The sequence below is a fragment of the Dicentrarchus labrax genome, unplaced genomic scaffold (genome assembly GCF_905237075.1).
Source record: "Dicentrarchus labrax unplaced genomic scaffold, dlabrax2021, whole genome shotgun sequence".
Lineage (NCBI taxonomy): Eukaryota > Metazoa > Chordata > Actinopteri > Moronidae > Dicentrarchus > Dicentrarchus labrax.
This window is the reverse complement of record NW_026136703.1, coordinates 2,615,625-2,629,734: the sequence shown is the minus strand read 5'-3', so window position 1 is coordinate 2,629,734 and position 14,110 is coordinate 2,615,625. Positions and strand designations below refer to the sequence as shown.

The following is a 14,110-nucleotide window of genomic DNA, read 5'->3' as shown; positions in this document are numbered from 1 at the left end:
GTCATGGAGTTCCACAAGGTTCTGTACTTGGACCAATACTATTTACTTTATATATGCTCCCTTTAGGCAACATTATTAGGAATCACTCCATTAACTTTCACTGTTATGCAGATGATACGCAGTTATATCTATCAATCAAACCCAATGAAATTAATCAATTATCTAAATTACAAACATGTCTTAAGGACATAAAATCCTGGATGACCTGCAATTTTCTGATTTAAACTCAGAAAAACCGAAATTCTTGTTCTTGGCCCCAAAAACCTTAGAGACTCATTGTCTAAAGATATAGTCACTCTAGATGGCATTAACTTGGCCTCTAGCACCACTGTCAGGAATCTTGGAGTTCTCTTTGATCAGGATTTGTCATTTAACTCCCACATAAAGCAGACCTCTAGGACTGCCTTCTTCATTACGTAATATTAGAAAAATTAGACACATACTATCACAGACAGATGCAGAAAAACTAATCCATGCATTTGTTACTTCAAGGCTGGATTACTGCAACTCTTTATTATCAGGTTGCCCCAATAAGTCCATTAAAACGCTCCAATTAATTCAGAACGCTGCAGCACAGTACTACAGGAACTAGAAAAAGAGATCACATCTCTCCTGTACTAGCTACTCTGCATTGGCTCCCTATAAAATGTAGAATTGAATTTAAAATACTCCTCCTCACCTATAAAGCTCTTCATGGTCAGGCCCCTTCATATCTTAAAGAGCTCATAGTACCCTATTACCCCACTAGAACACTACGTTCTCTGAATGCTGGGCTACTTGTGGTTCCTATAGTCTCTAAAAGTAGAACAGGAGCCAGAGCCTTCAGTTACCAAGCTCCTCTCCTGTGGAACCGGCTTCAGTTGTGGTTCGGGAGGCAGACACCCTCACCACTTTCAAGAGTAGGCTTAAGACATTCCTCTTGATAAAGCTTATAGTTAGGGCTGGATCAGGTGAGTCCTGAACCATCCCTTAGTTATGCTGCTATAGGCCTAGACTATCGGGGATTTCCCATGGTGCACGAGCTACTCTCTCCTCTCTCTTTCTGCACTCATTCATGTCCCTTTAATGCATGTTACTAACTCCACTTCTTCCCCGGAGTTCTTGTGCTTTCTCGTCTCGCAGGTTCTCATGGATCCTGGTGGAGCCTCCTGCCATGGTCCTGCTTGACTGCCATTGCCAATACTGTTGTTGCTGTGCACCTGTCTGTCTGTCTGTCGCTCTCTCTCTCTCTCTCTCTCTCTCTCTCTCTCTCTCTCTCTCACCCCCAACTGGTAGACAGACGACCACCCACCTAGAGCCGGAGGATCTGTCCTAGGTTTCTGCCTTTTAACAGGCAGTTTTTCCTTGCCCTTGTCGCCAAGTGCTTGCTCATGGTGGTACTGTTGGGTCTCTGTAATTAATGTTAAAGAGTTCGGTCTAGACCTGCTCTATTTGAAAAGTGTCCTGAGATAACTTCTGTTATGAATTGGCGCTATACAAATAAAATTGAATTAATTGAATTAACCCTCATTCCATTCAGCTCAGTTCTTCTCCTTTCTCACACACAGTTGGATGCTTTCGAATAACGTGTAGTGTGTTATTCAAATAACTGCGTTGTAATCTCAAAGTCCCTGCACACTCACGGCCCACCTACACAAGTCTGTTCACTTATTTTGCCTGAGTAGACTGTGTGGGCGTGAACAGGCTGTGCTTCGGTGACATTTGTCTGATCGTCTTATCAGGTTCACATTACACCTTTATATGTATAATTCCAGCATAGCCTCACCTTCAGGTGATTCAGTGGAGTTTCAGTGTGGGGACAGCTGATAGAGGTAGCAGACTGATCACTCTGTTATGTCTTTCATTTTTCAAAGACAAAAGAAACCAAACCAGAAAGACACAGATTATTATCAGTGAGGATCTGCCTGTACATACGCTGCATCGGGTGGAGCTCAGGATGTAGAGCGGGTCATTCACTAATCAGAACGATGGTGGTTCGATCCCTGGTTCATCGTGCTGCATGCTGAAGTCTTTCTGAGCAAGATACTGAACCCCAAATTGCTCCTGTATAAATGTATTTGTATGCGTATGTGTGTGAATAAATTAGTTTCTGTTTCTGATGACTAGTTGGCACCTTGCAACACACATCAGTGTATGAATAGGTGAATGTAACATAGTGTAAAGTGCTTTGAGTGGTTGGAAGTTAGAAAGGTGCTCAACTCATTTACCTTTTACCTCTATGGTGCCCTTCCAATGGAGAAAATGTGAGGGGGCAGTCCAGAGTCTAGTGGAGAAAATCGAATGAAGTGTCCTCTAGGGTGCTAATCCTAACCCTGACTAAGCTTTCACCATAAATGCATCACAACATTCTGAGCATTGGTGCCCTTTTACACCCTTGCCCCTTAAACAGCCTGAGTCCACCAATGCAGTACACAGTGCTCTTATGAAGGAGTGGTGTAAGGGGAGCGTTTGTGCTCTTTACCTATGTAACCTTTGATGTTTGGGGACACACAGTGGTCACGTGGAGATACATTCTGCACTTGTTCATGACAAAAATAAATAAATAAATCACTCAAGTAATCAACATTGTACAGGATTCTTTGGTTCTTTTACAATGAACACATGTCCAAAATACTACATTCAAATATGAATGTTCTGAAAAACAAAACAACATATATTTATATATATCAGAAAACAGAACACTGACTAATATCTTGTTACTGAACCATGTATGTGTGCTCACGCCCTGAGTGTCTGCTGTAAAGCTCAAGAGGATAATAACTTCAGGTTAAGGGCTTCTTATTGATTAGTTTGTGTAATCAATCAATAGAACCATGCTAATCAACTCCCTACTTAGAATCCATCAGAGAGCAGCAGAGGATGGTGGCTGTTTGATAGTAAGCTGGTTTTCTATTGTTATATATGGTTATGGAGGTCTCTGTCTGCATAAGTATTAAAGGTCCAGTGTGTAGGATTTAGTGGTAAATGCTGGACTCCATGGAAGGCAGACATTTCATTTTTAAAACTGCAGACAACATGCAACCTGAAGGTGAAGACTGAATTGCAAACTGGACTTTTGCAGTTCAATTTCAAGTATGTCCTGATTTGAGCTAAAAAGTGTCTTTTTCATGGGCATTTACTCAATGTTCAGTTTAATCAGAAACCAGCTTAAAAAGATTGTGTGAAATTTTGGAAATGTCATTGTTACTTTGGCAGTGTTATGTTTAGGAGTACTCTGAAAATCATTAATCAGTGGAGTTTTTACTTTGATATTAATTTTGGCAATAATTTAGCATTTTCAAATTTGAAACTGGATTTACATTTCACTTGATTTTGTCATAATTGGCATGTGGAAAATGAATAAAATCATCTGTATATTGGCAGCCATAGACTTCCAAACATGGTGAATAAAAACACAGCACTGTAGAATGGGCACTTTATGCTGCTCACTCTCTGATCATAGCTGCTGCTGACCAGCTCAGGACTTTTATTGTAGCACATGCTGATCTTGTCTAAGTCCACTAACATCAGCAATCCGACTGAGAGCCGCTCTGTACCGCTGTAGAGGACCAGTAAAGTCAGGGGGACAAACCAGCTCCGGTAGGAATCCCCAAACTGCTCCAATCATATCGTACAGCCTATATCAAATTCCAACAGTAAACAGCAAACACATGAGAATATCATTTTACATTTTACAGGGACAAAGATGCAAAAATCTATCACCAGTTACCATGGCAACTGTATGAAACGTCACACGAAGCTGTGAGCCCGTTCACGGGGAGGGCGTGGCTTCAGAGAGGGAGAGAGCAAGGCACTGTTGCAGGTAGAGAGACCCTGAGAGAGAGAGAGAGAGAGAGAGAGAGGGGACGCGAGTGGAGGAGCTCGTGCAGGAGCTCGTTCACACCTGGACTGTGTTGAAGCAGCTGTCCTCCTCTCTGTAGCACACAGCTGTTACTAATGGCCACAGAGAGAGGCAGAAAGCAGGGCTAGTTTTATTTTTCTGACAGAAATCAACAGGGTCTCCTCCAGCCGCGGAGAACACAGCTGAGGACGAAGACACGGACTGACTTTGTCTTCATCTCCTTAACGAGGATTCCAAAGGCCAAAACCCCGACCGACACAGATACAGTCCTGTACCGGGGCTCACTGCTACTGCAGCCCGCTGTGTGCTCAGGAGGACCCGGGAGGCTCACTGAACACCGCTGGAAGATGGAAACAAGCGTTATGACTGACACAGAGGCTTAAAGCTGGTGTGTGTGTGTGTGTGTGTGTGTGTGTGTGTGTGTGTGTGTGTGTGTGTGTGTGGACAGACTGAAAGAAAAATGGTCCAAGTTTGCGGAGAGGAAGGACATAAAGCATGTTTCACAACCGAATAACGGACATTTCTCCTCATTTAGCAAACATAACTGAATGTTTGTCCGGCTGGCCACATTTCTGTCGGAATGTAAACAAATAACTTCCCGGTAAGTTATTTAACCGCTCTTAAACAGAGGCACAAATATGTTCAACAAATATTCAGTTAGGTTGTTGGTAGGTTTTTATATACAGCCTTTGGGCCTTTTGTGATAACATTGGGTTAGGTTTAGCTGCTATTGCTAACTAGCTTATTATAGCAAAAAGGTATGTTGTTATTTTGTGGCTCCAGGCTGAAACGTGTATTTCAGACTATAACGTTAGTTTGTAGACTAAATACTGTGGAAGGTATGTCATTTTCAAATCATCGTAATACCTGTAGCAAGGAATTAAGAAATGCAGTGGTACATGTATTATATATATATTATACTTGTACTAATATATCACAGTATGGCAAAATATTACAATTTCATATAGTTTAACAAGCAAAAGGAATAAACAAATACCAAATGTGCTGCCATATAGTGTGTGTTAGGGCTGTGTATTGGCAATACGATACCTATCACGATACAGGTTTTACAATTTTTTTTAAATATTACAGTTTAGGAAAACTGTTTTTATGGAATCAGATTTGTATTTATCACAGTCCCTGTAACCTCCAACATCATATATATCGCTGTATATCAATATATATATAGGTTGGGGATATAAACATAAAAATCAACACTGTTTTTGAGAATCATTTTTGATACTTATCCAGCTCTGGGTCAGTCAGTATTATATAAACGAAAAAAAAAATGAAATAATATACAATACAATTACATTTCCACAAGAACTTCAGTTAAACAGACAACAGGTGGTTCTGCCGATAAAGAACATCTTAAAGCTTTGACGAACTAACAGTAAAATCCTATCAGAGATGTGAATTCTAGATAATAATCTGCTCTGAAATGGAATTTATGTGAGCTCAATCTGTGCACATGCACTTTTTATGATGGGCTCCTGTGGATCAATCTGTACGTGTCCTCTTAATCCTGAGGGCTGGCTGTCAACAGAAGAAGGTCACTGGGGAGTTTTATGCTACACAAAATGCACAGCCAGTGGCAGTAACAACCATATAACATTGGTATCCATCATATATAACACTTTTGTTTTACCCTGCCATTATCAACTTAGATATTGCTCTATGACAGTTCTGTCAAACCAGCCTAATCAGTCAGTGTTAGCCATTGAACACTGATTTGACTTCCCCTTGTCTTTTCTTTTCCTCTGTTTATGGATGTGGGCATAATGAAATAGAAAACTTCAAGTATCAGAAGCTTCATTTGAATCCAGGAAACCGACACAGACCGACTCTAATCTGAATGGAGTTGTGTGAGACGAGGGATGAGCTCTGTTAGCACGGCCCTGCTGGGCAGCAGTGGCACCAACTACACAGCTGACACCTCGGGTCCGGGCTTCACCGGCCAGCTGGGCACCGCCACACCTGTTGTGCCGAGGTAAAGTCACTCTGTCCATCCAACTGTTCATCTTTCCTTTCTGCTTTGGAATTAGAGCTGCAACAATGGGGCACTTGCAACATCCACACACCCTTTCCTGGGGCTACAGTAGCTGACACAAACATGTTTTTAACAGTCAAAATAGAGAAAGTAGCTCATTTCAGCAGAGAAGCAATTAGTAAGAAGAATTGATTTTATATCTCAAATGTAGAGTAAACTAATGGCCTTTAAAATAAATCAGATATCAACCCCACAGTATTAGTGTTGTCATTACAAATGATGAACTCCTCCAGGACTTATATAAATAAACATCTATAATTGCTGGCATGTTCCAGAGGCTCTGGGAGCCCTGAATCCATCAGGGTTTCATGGTGACATAAGAAATCACAGTATGTGTGCGATATTTGATTTTTTATTCACACTGTATGTAGTTACCCCCATTTTCAATGTTTTATTTTAAAGGAACCAACCGTTAACCAGCTACACTGCTAGACACTGAGGTGTACCTCCACTTATTGTTTTGCAGTAGACAAATTTAGATCTTTCTATATAACTTTTATGTTAAGACTGTGGACAAAAGTGTAGTTTTTCTTCCTCTTCGTGTCATTGATTTCAGGGGGAATCCAACCAAATTCGACCCGGTGGCAGGTATTACATACATAAAAATATTCTCACATCTGTAAGTTGACTTGCAGAAATAACAACTGTTAAATTCATATTTCATTTAATTATTTCTTTGATTGTAAAATGATGTTGGCTGGATGAATACATCACTTGCTACTGCTTGGTTAAACCATTGACATACAGTCATGGAAAAAATTATTAGACCACCCTTGTTTCTTCAGTTTCTTGTTTATTTTAATGCCTGGTACAACTAAAGGTACATTTGTTTGGACAAATATAATGATAACAACAAAAACAGCTCATACGAGTTTAATTTAAGAGCTGATATCTAGCCATTTTCCATGGTTTTCTTGATAATAACCAAAATCACTTAAGTTCTTACATCAATAGCTATGGCATTGTACTGCCAAAAGTGCTTTTAGGCATTCCATGTTTTCTTTTCTGTCTGTTTTAGTCACATGACTTCTGACATTGTTCTGCTGTCACAGCAGCCCATTCCTGTTGCAAAAATTCAAACAAATTTGCTTTGTTTTTGGGCTTGTGGTTCTCCATTTTGAGTTTGATGATGTTCCACAGGTTTTCAATTGGATTTAGATCTGGTGATTGAGCAGGCCAAGGCATGGTTTGAATGTTCTGGTTCTCCATCCAGGCTTTAACTGACCTTGCCGTGTGGCAAGGGGCATTGTCTTGTTGGAAAATCCAGTCATTCGAGGCAGGAAAGAGTTTATCAGCTGATGGAAGAAGACTGTTTTCAAGAGTAGCCCTGTACGTGACCTGGTTCATTCGCCCTTCACACAATTGCATTTGCCCTGTTCCACCCATACTGAAACAACCCCAGATCATCACCAATCACCCCCCATGTTTTACTGTAGGGGTATAACAGTCTGGTTTGTAGGCTTCTCCAGGCTTCCTCCTAACCAGTAAGTTGGCTGGAGTGGGCATCAACTCAAAATTGGATTCATCACTGAAGAGAACCTTAAAACAAAAACTTTTCCTTTCCTTTTTTTTTATTAGGTTTTTTTCTTTTCCCCTTTGTGACTTCAAACCACATTTAAAATTTTTTTTTTTTTTTTTTTTTTAAAAAAATTTTTTTTTTTTAATTCCCCCCCTTTTTTTTTGGGGGCGGGGGGGGGGGGGCGAATTCCAAAAAGAGGGGGGGGGGGGGGGGGGGGTTTTGGGGGGGGGAAGAAGAGGTTTCCTCCCTCCACCAGCTAGCAATTTGGTAGTACCATGTTGGCTTCTTTTTCTTGGTGTAATGAATGGCTGTCTTGGAGATCTTCAGTTTTTTGGCTACCTGTCTCTCACTCATGCCAATTTCCAGAAGTGCCAAGATGGCTGCCTTTGTGGCTTCACATTATTCTTTTTTTTAGGCATTATGTGAGAGCTGACATCTTCTGAGTTGTGCTACGGCTTTAATGTAAGCAGGAAACCACTCTAGGCCTTTGCATGTGCAGTGCTGCTTATGACATGAAATGGCCTCTTATATACCCTGGGAATACAATTAAGCTCAAGCATGTCAAATAGGACATAAAGTATTAAGTAGTAGTAATCAGCTGCATTTTTTGTCGTGTTCATTTCATTTTTCAGGTAATATACCTTTAGTGGTACCAGGCATTAAAATGAACAAGAAATTGAAGAAAACAAGGGTGGTCTAATAATTTTTTCCATGACTGTATATAAAGATTGACATCATGACAGCTGTCCAAAAGTGAAGCCAAGTTAGCAGATGTGGCATGGACCAAATAAAAATAATCGAAGTACACGTAAAAATGTTTTCCTAAAGATAGTTTCTTTCAGTTTAGGTAGTTCTCATCATGCTGATGTATGTTCAAGTGTTTTAATGAGTTCTTTTGAAGGTATAAAAGGGGGTTTCACGTCACGATTGGCAGCTGAGCCCGAGTGTGTTGGCAGGGTGTATGGGCAGGACTTTGATACTGCGGTGCCAACCCCAGTAACTACTGCGCAGACTCTGGCTCTGAATGACGAAAGATAGCAGCGACCTTATCAGGGATAATTTGGTTTCATCTTTGTACAGTGGGAGGAAGTTGAGACGTGACAGCCATCTTTTGTATGTCGATAGGTCAGACTATAACTAAAACCTTGACAAAATAACACAAACAGTAGTATAACACCAGGCTGCAAAGCACTGCTTTACTGCTGTCTCTGGTTCAAAGCTTCAAAACAGGGCCATCGTTTATCACAGTATATCTATGCACTTGGAAGATGATTGGATGAACCATCCATCTATCACTGTCTATCACAGCTCAGACCAGCTGCCTAGCAAGGTTCAAATAAATCATCAAATCTTGATAGCAAGATCAAGATAGTTTTGGTAGCAACCATCTGCAAAAACTCCCAAAGGCTTGTATTAAATGTCTCGCTAAGATTCATTATCTTATTCATTCTTTGGTCAGATGAGTTATTATTCAAGCATGAATCTGCCAATTTTATTATTTCATTTAACTTTTAGATACATATATATAAGATAAGCATGCTTTGCCTGTTCACCTGTCTAACCCCGAGCGTGGTTTTGTCGGACGCTTACCAATATGTATGATGGACTCCGCTTTGGCCAGATTGCATTCTTCAAGGCGGTCTTATCCAAGCTGTCCTATACTGTCCAAATGGAGCACCCAAAGAAAAGAAGAAGAAGACAATTAAATATGATCAAAACCCAGTGCAAAACAGAACTGTTGTTCTCCTCTTGGCAGATCAGACCCCATGAAACCCTGCAGAAATGATCACAGTCCAGACACAAATAGAGAAGTCTGGCTTCTTTTGTTAAATGAGAAGGAAGTTTTTGTTGAAAACCTCAAAGTAAGGTATTGAAAACAGTATTGTTTTGGTATCAGCACTGAAATGCAGGTACTGAATCACACTAGTATCAAACAATCTGAACCAAAACCCAGTAATAATAAAAGTCTTTTATTTGTTGGGATTATGAATGAAATGCTGTTAGTAGTGTGTGAACATATTGTGCCAGACTATGCTGATTATGTAAGGATTTCTCCCTCTTTTCTCTTGTTGTTTTGGTTCTTTAGGGTTGTTTCCATAGTGACTAGCCTAGTGACCGTCACCACAGAGGCCACAGTGGGAACCACAGGGAACCTATCAGCCTTCAGAGACCAAAGAGGGAGCGAGCTCAGTCAGATCCATCAGGCGTTAACCCCATCGGTGCTGAGCGCTGCTGAGAGTAACTCTGTCTTGCAGGGCATCACGGTGGCAGCTCAGGCCCTGGTACTCCTCTCCATCTTCCTCCTCTCCAGCCTTGGCAACTCGGCGGTTGTCATCGTAATCATCAAGCACAGGCAGCTTCGAACAGTGACCAACGCTTTCATCATGTCGCTGTCGCTGTCAGACTTCCTCACGGCTGTCCTATGTCTGCCGTTCTCCTTCGTCATGCTCTTCAGTAAGGATGGTATCTGGATGTTCGGGGATAGATTCTGTGTGGCCAACGGCTTTTTCAACACCTGCTTTGGTATCATATCCACCTTGACAATGACTTTGATCTCCTTTGACAGGTACTACGCCATAGTCAGGCAGCCACAGGCTAAAATAGGGCGTCAGAAAGCAACACAGTTGTTGATAGCTGTGTGGTTAACTGCAGTCATTTTCTCTCTGCCTTGGTATCTGTTGGTCCGAACACCTCCAGAAATCCATAAGCGAGGTTTCTACCACTGCATGTATGTGTTCCACTCGGGGACCTCTCGCATGGGGACGGCTTACAGCATCTCCCTTATTGTTGTATGTTATTTACTGCCCTTCTCCCTCATGTGTTTTTGTCATTATAACATCTGTAAGACAGTCCGGCTCAGTGAAATCCGAGTCAGGCCGGTGACAACATACGCATACTTGCTGCGGTTTTACACTGAAATGCGAACTGCCACCACGGTTCTGATCATGATCGTTTTCATCATTTTTTGTTGGGGGCCATATTGCTTAATGGGGTTGGTTACAGCGATGGGGGACTTCACGTTCAACCCTGCAATGGACACAGTGGCCATCTGGCTAGCCTGGGCAAACGGAGCCATCAACCCTCTGATCTATGCCCTGAGGAACCCCAACATATCCATGTTGCTGGGGCGGAACAGAGAGGAGGGCTATCGGACCAGAAATATCGCTGCGTACCTCTCCAGCCAAACCCAGAACCGTGAAATTCGGCTTAACCAAGCAGAGAGGATAAGGGACCGCTATGTGAGTCGCGTAGGGGTGAATAATAACAGCCGGCTGTCAAGTTCAAGTCCTGGAAAAGGAGGAGGGGGAGGAGAGGTGGCAATGTGGGCTTGTAAAAATCCTGCTGTGTTCTTCTGCAGGGACGCCCAACCCGACACTGCAGCACTACCCAACTCTGTCAGCGCTCCAAAGATGAAGACAGCCGACACCAGCCTGTGATATTCTGGACGAGTTCCTAACCATCTAATGATTGTGTTCATCTCATCTGTATTTGTCGTTGTGGATCTAGAGACTGCTATCACCAGTTTGTCACATATTTGGAAAATACCTGATAGTATTTATGTGTCTTCAGATCATAGACCACCACTAATTTTTTGTTCCAGGAATTGAAAAACACCACTTCAGTTGTTCATGTACTAGTATTAAACTGCAGAACTGTTTACAGTATGTGGAAAGACAAAAATACGACAGTGAAAACTCTGTTGTAGCTGCAGCTGTTGTACAATAGCTAATGACAGTTCAATAAAATTCCTTTTGGAGGACACCATGAAGTCCTCTCAAGAATCCATGGCACTTCCTCTGGAATCTCATTGATTAAACATGGAAGGGGATGCAAAACATGTCGGTAGACACCCAAGACAAGTTTGTGCTTGTGCTACAGGTCTTCATGTCAGAAATCATTTCATATGTAAATGCAGCATGTGGATATGGAAAACTGATCAAGTATCTAGCACTTCCTTAATCCTTAACCTTCCATGCTTTAAACATGTACTGTAGGCCTACATGTCATTTTCAGACTCTCACAGTTTGTTTACATGAATAAAAGGACCTGATACACTTACATTAGGGGTGGCTGTGGCTCAGAGGCAGAGCGGGTTGTCCACTAATTGGAAGGCTGTTTGTTCGATCCCCGCCACACGTCGAAGCATCCTTGAGCAAGATACTGAACCCCAAATTGCTCCCGATGCTGTGCATCAGTGTGTGAATGTGTATGAATGAGTTAGTTTCTGTTTGATGGACTTTGCCATCACTGAGTGAATGTGTGTGAAAGGGTGAATGTGGCACGTAGTGTAAAAGTGCTTTGAGTGGTCGGAAGACTAGAAAGGCGCTATACAAGTACAGGTCCATTTACCATTTACCATTTACACTTTTCCAACAAGCCACCCCTTGCTGTGGTGACTAATGACTGAGTGTCCTCCTTCAGAAGCAAAGGCCAGATAGAACCTCTGACAGTCTGGTCACACCAGAAAGTGATTGTGAGAATGCATTTTAGTCAAAGCATTCCACATCTTTTCCTCTCCACACGGACTGTTGCCTGCATGCAACCAAAGCGCGCTCAAACATGATTGCTACTACTAGTACTAAGTACTACTTGGACTACAAATGGAAACCAGAACCCTTCTGATGCCAAATCTCAGTTCATTTATTGAAGAGGCTTATCGTCTCTCAATCATCTGCAAACCATGCGTCTTTTGTGACCAGTTCATACTCCAGCAGGGCATGGTAATAATAAAGTGAATGGTGCAACATAGCTAGTACACTAAGATAGCTTCCTTTGTTTTTTACAGTTGGCTCTCTGTTGCCATAAAGGTCACCACTGTCAAGACAGTTTGCTACCAGTTAGTGGCGCACATATGTGAGCCAAAGTTCACCCACGCTGACTTGTATGGATGAATTACAAATGAACTGCACACTGTCGTTGTGGAAGACACTGACAGACTACCTGTATTGTCCCCAAAGTGTGAAGACTGCATTCTCTTTGTAGTTTTTTATTAAGTTGTAGATTTGCCTTTCCAACTAATTTTTTCCCACTTACAAAGAAAATGCGTCACTAAATGCAACGTAATGTTACAAAGCTGCTTGTCATGGTCTGACAACTGTTTTGTTCAGTTCAGCCGGTCCATATAAACTTTGTTAATTAGGTTTAATGGCTCAGCAACCACCCATCTGCACCCATGCACAGTATTTAAAAGGTAAAGAGAGCTTCAGACTCTGAATGACTTCTGAAAAACATCATTTTAGATGCAGAGGTGGAGCTATGCTTGGCGGGATACAGGGGAAAGACCATTATCCACATGGGACCCTTCGACTAATGAATTAAGAGACAGGAACTCAGTCTCAGATATTAACTACACCCACCTGAATGGCTGTCTTTTTGTTATAGTCATGCATTTTATCCACCATGAAATGTACAGTATAGCTCCACTGTCTGCTGGGGGTGGGCGTTAGGAATAGTTTTTGTTATTACTTTGTCCTGCCTATAGCTATGTGTAAATGCATTTTTATCACACTTTTGTCGTCAACAATAAAGAGGTTAGATTTTTTATTTTCAAATTCCGTTTTTGGCTCTTCGTTTTTTCATGACTGTTTTTCTTGCCGTCAACAGCTCATCTTTATCATGGAAAAAGAGGTCATTTACTAATATGTCTTTGGAAGTTTCTGGTAAAACATATGCAGTTTTGTACAGGGAAATAGAGACAGGGTTTATACATTTTCACTGAACTTTTTTCAGTTAATTACATAAATCTTGCAGTTCAGCAACATACAAAAATGTATTTATAATAATAAATTAATAATTATGTTTTTAGAGAAGTCTTTCAAGTGAATTTCTTTGGAAATCAGCAGCTGCTTCGAAACAAGGGCTGCACAGTTAATCGAAATATTATTAATATCACAGTATGGCCAAGTGTAATATCCAAATCGCAGAAGCTGCAATGTATTGATAAAGGTAAAATGGGTGACAAACAGCATTATAATGCAGTACTGTTTTTCTGTAAAGGTGCCCCTAGTCCACAATTCTTGTTCTCAAGATTCAAGAAAACATTGTTTGGTACAGACCGCCATTTTGTTATAAACTCAACAAAATTAAATCCAGTTAGCCTCTTCATTTATTCTTTATTTTCCTGATAATTAGTACCAAATTATACTGTAAAACTTCCAATAAAAGCAGGGTCCCTAATAGACACAGGTCTCTTTTAAAGCCTGGTGTGGCTACACATTTTGACAAATTAACGCAGGTCTCCAATAGAGGCCTGGTCTGGATTTTATAGAAATTATCTCAATGTATAAAACCTTTTAAAACCTGCAAGGTCGCCCGCTTGAGCGAGTTTTAAGTCATTTCAATCTCTTACACAAATATAAATGTTTAAACTTCTGTCAATATGTACATAATGCACATAGATCAGTTATAGATTCTCCACAATTCAATCTTTCACTATATTTTACGAAAACTATCAACACCAAAGTATAACGTTAATTCATTCTGACTTACTGGTAACATGGTAAATGAGAGACGGAAAAAAAAACTCTGAAGCATCATAATCATCATGTTAGCTGTTAAATTTGCTGAACATAACTCGAGAGAAGCAGCAGTTAGTTCAGTTTAGTTTAGTTTAGTTTAGTTTTGTGCTAAAGGAATTAAATCCCAAATAGAGGCCTGTCCCCAATAAAGGCAGGGGGAGTTCAGTGATTTAAGCAAATAA

General features: G+C 41.0%; 1 protein-coding gene and 1 long non-coding RNA gene across 3 annotated transcripts in view; both read left to right on the top strand.

Moving 5' to 3' along the window:
- Positions 1 to 12,966, top strand: part of LOC127354591 (uncharacterized) — a 235,707-nt gene extending 222,741 nt beyond the window's left edge. The window contains exon 2 of the long non-coding RNA XR_007881592.1: positions 11,751 to 12,966. This is a non-coding gene — a long non-coding RNA (uncharacterized LOC127354591). The remainder of the gene's footprint in view (positions 1 to 11,750) is intronic.
- On the top strand, positions 3,796 to 12,966 carry LOC127354182 (G-protein coupled receptor 135). 2 transcript variants are annotated; one of them, XM_051383917.1, is made up of 4 exons: positions 3,796 to 4,442; positions 5,632 to 5,831; positions 9,497 to 10,649; positions 10,769 to 12,966. In XM_051383917.1, the coding sequence occupies exons 2-4, from the start codon at positions 5,719 to 5,721 to the stop codon at positions 10,865 to 10,867; spliced, it is 1,365 nt and encodes a 454-aa protein (XP_051239877.1). In that variant the 5' UTR covers positions 3,796 to 4,442; positions 5,632 to 5,718; the 3' UTR covers positions 10,868 to 12,966. The 2 variants fall into 2 exon arrangements, with proteins under 2 accessions (XP_051239877.1, XP_051239868.1); XM_051383908.1 differs by having other exon boundaries at positions 3,797 to 4,229; positions 4,377 to 4,442; positions 9,497 to 12,966.
- Positions 12,967 to 14,110: the final 1,144 nt, after the last annotated feature.

Coding starts and splice junctions, on each gene's coding strand:
- LOC127354182 (XM_051383908.1), top strand. CDS start 5,719: ATGAGCTCTGTTAGCACGGCCCTGCTGGGCAGCAGTGGCACCAACTAC. Junction 5,832..9,496: donor GCCACACCTGTTGTGCCGAG/GTAAAGTCACTC, acceptor TTGGTTCTTTAG/GGTTGTTTCCATAGTGACTA.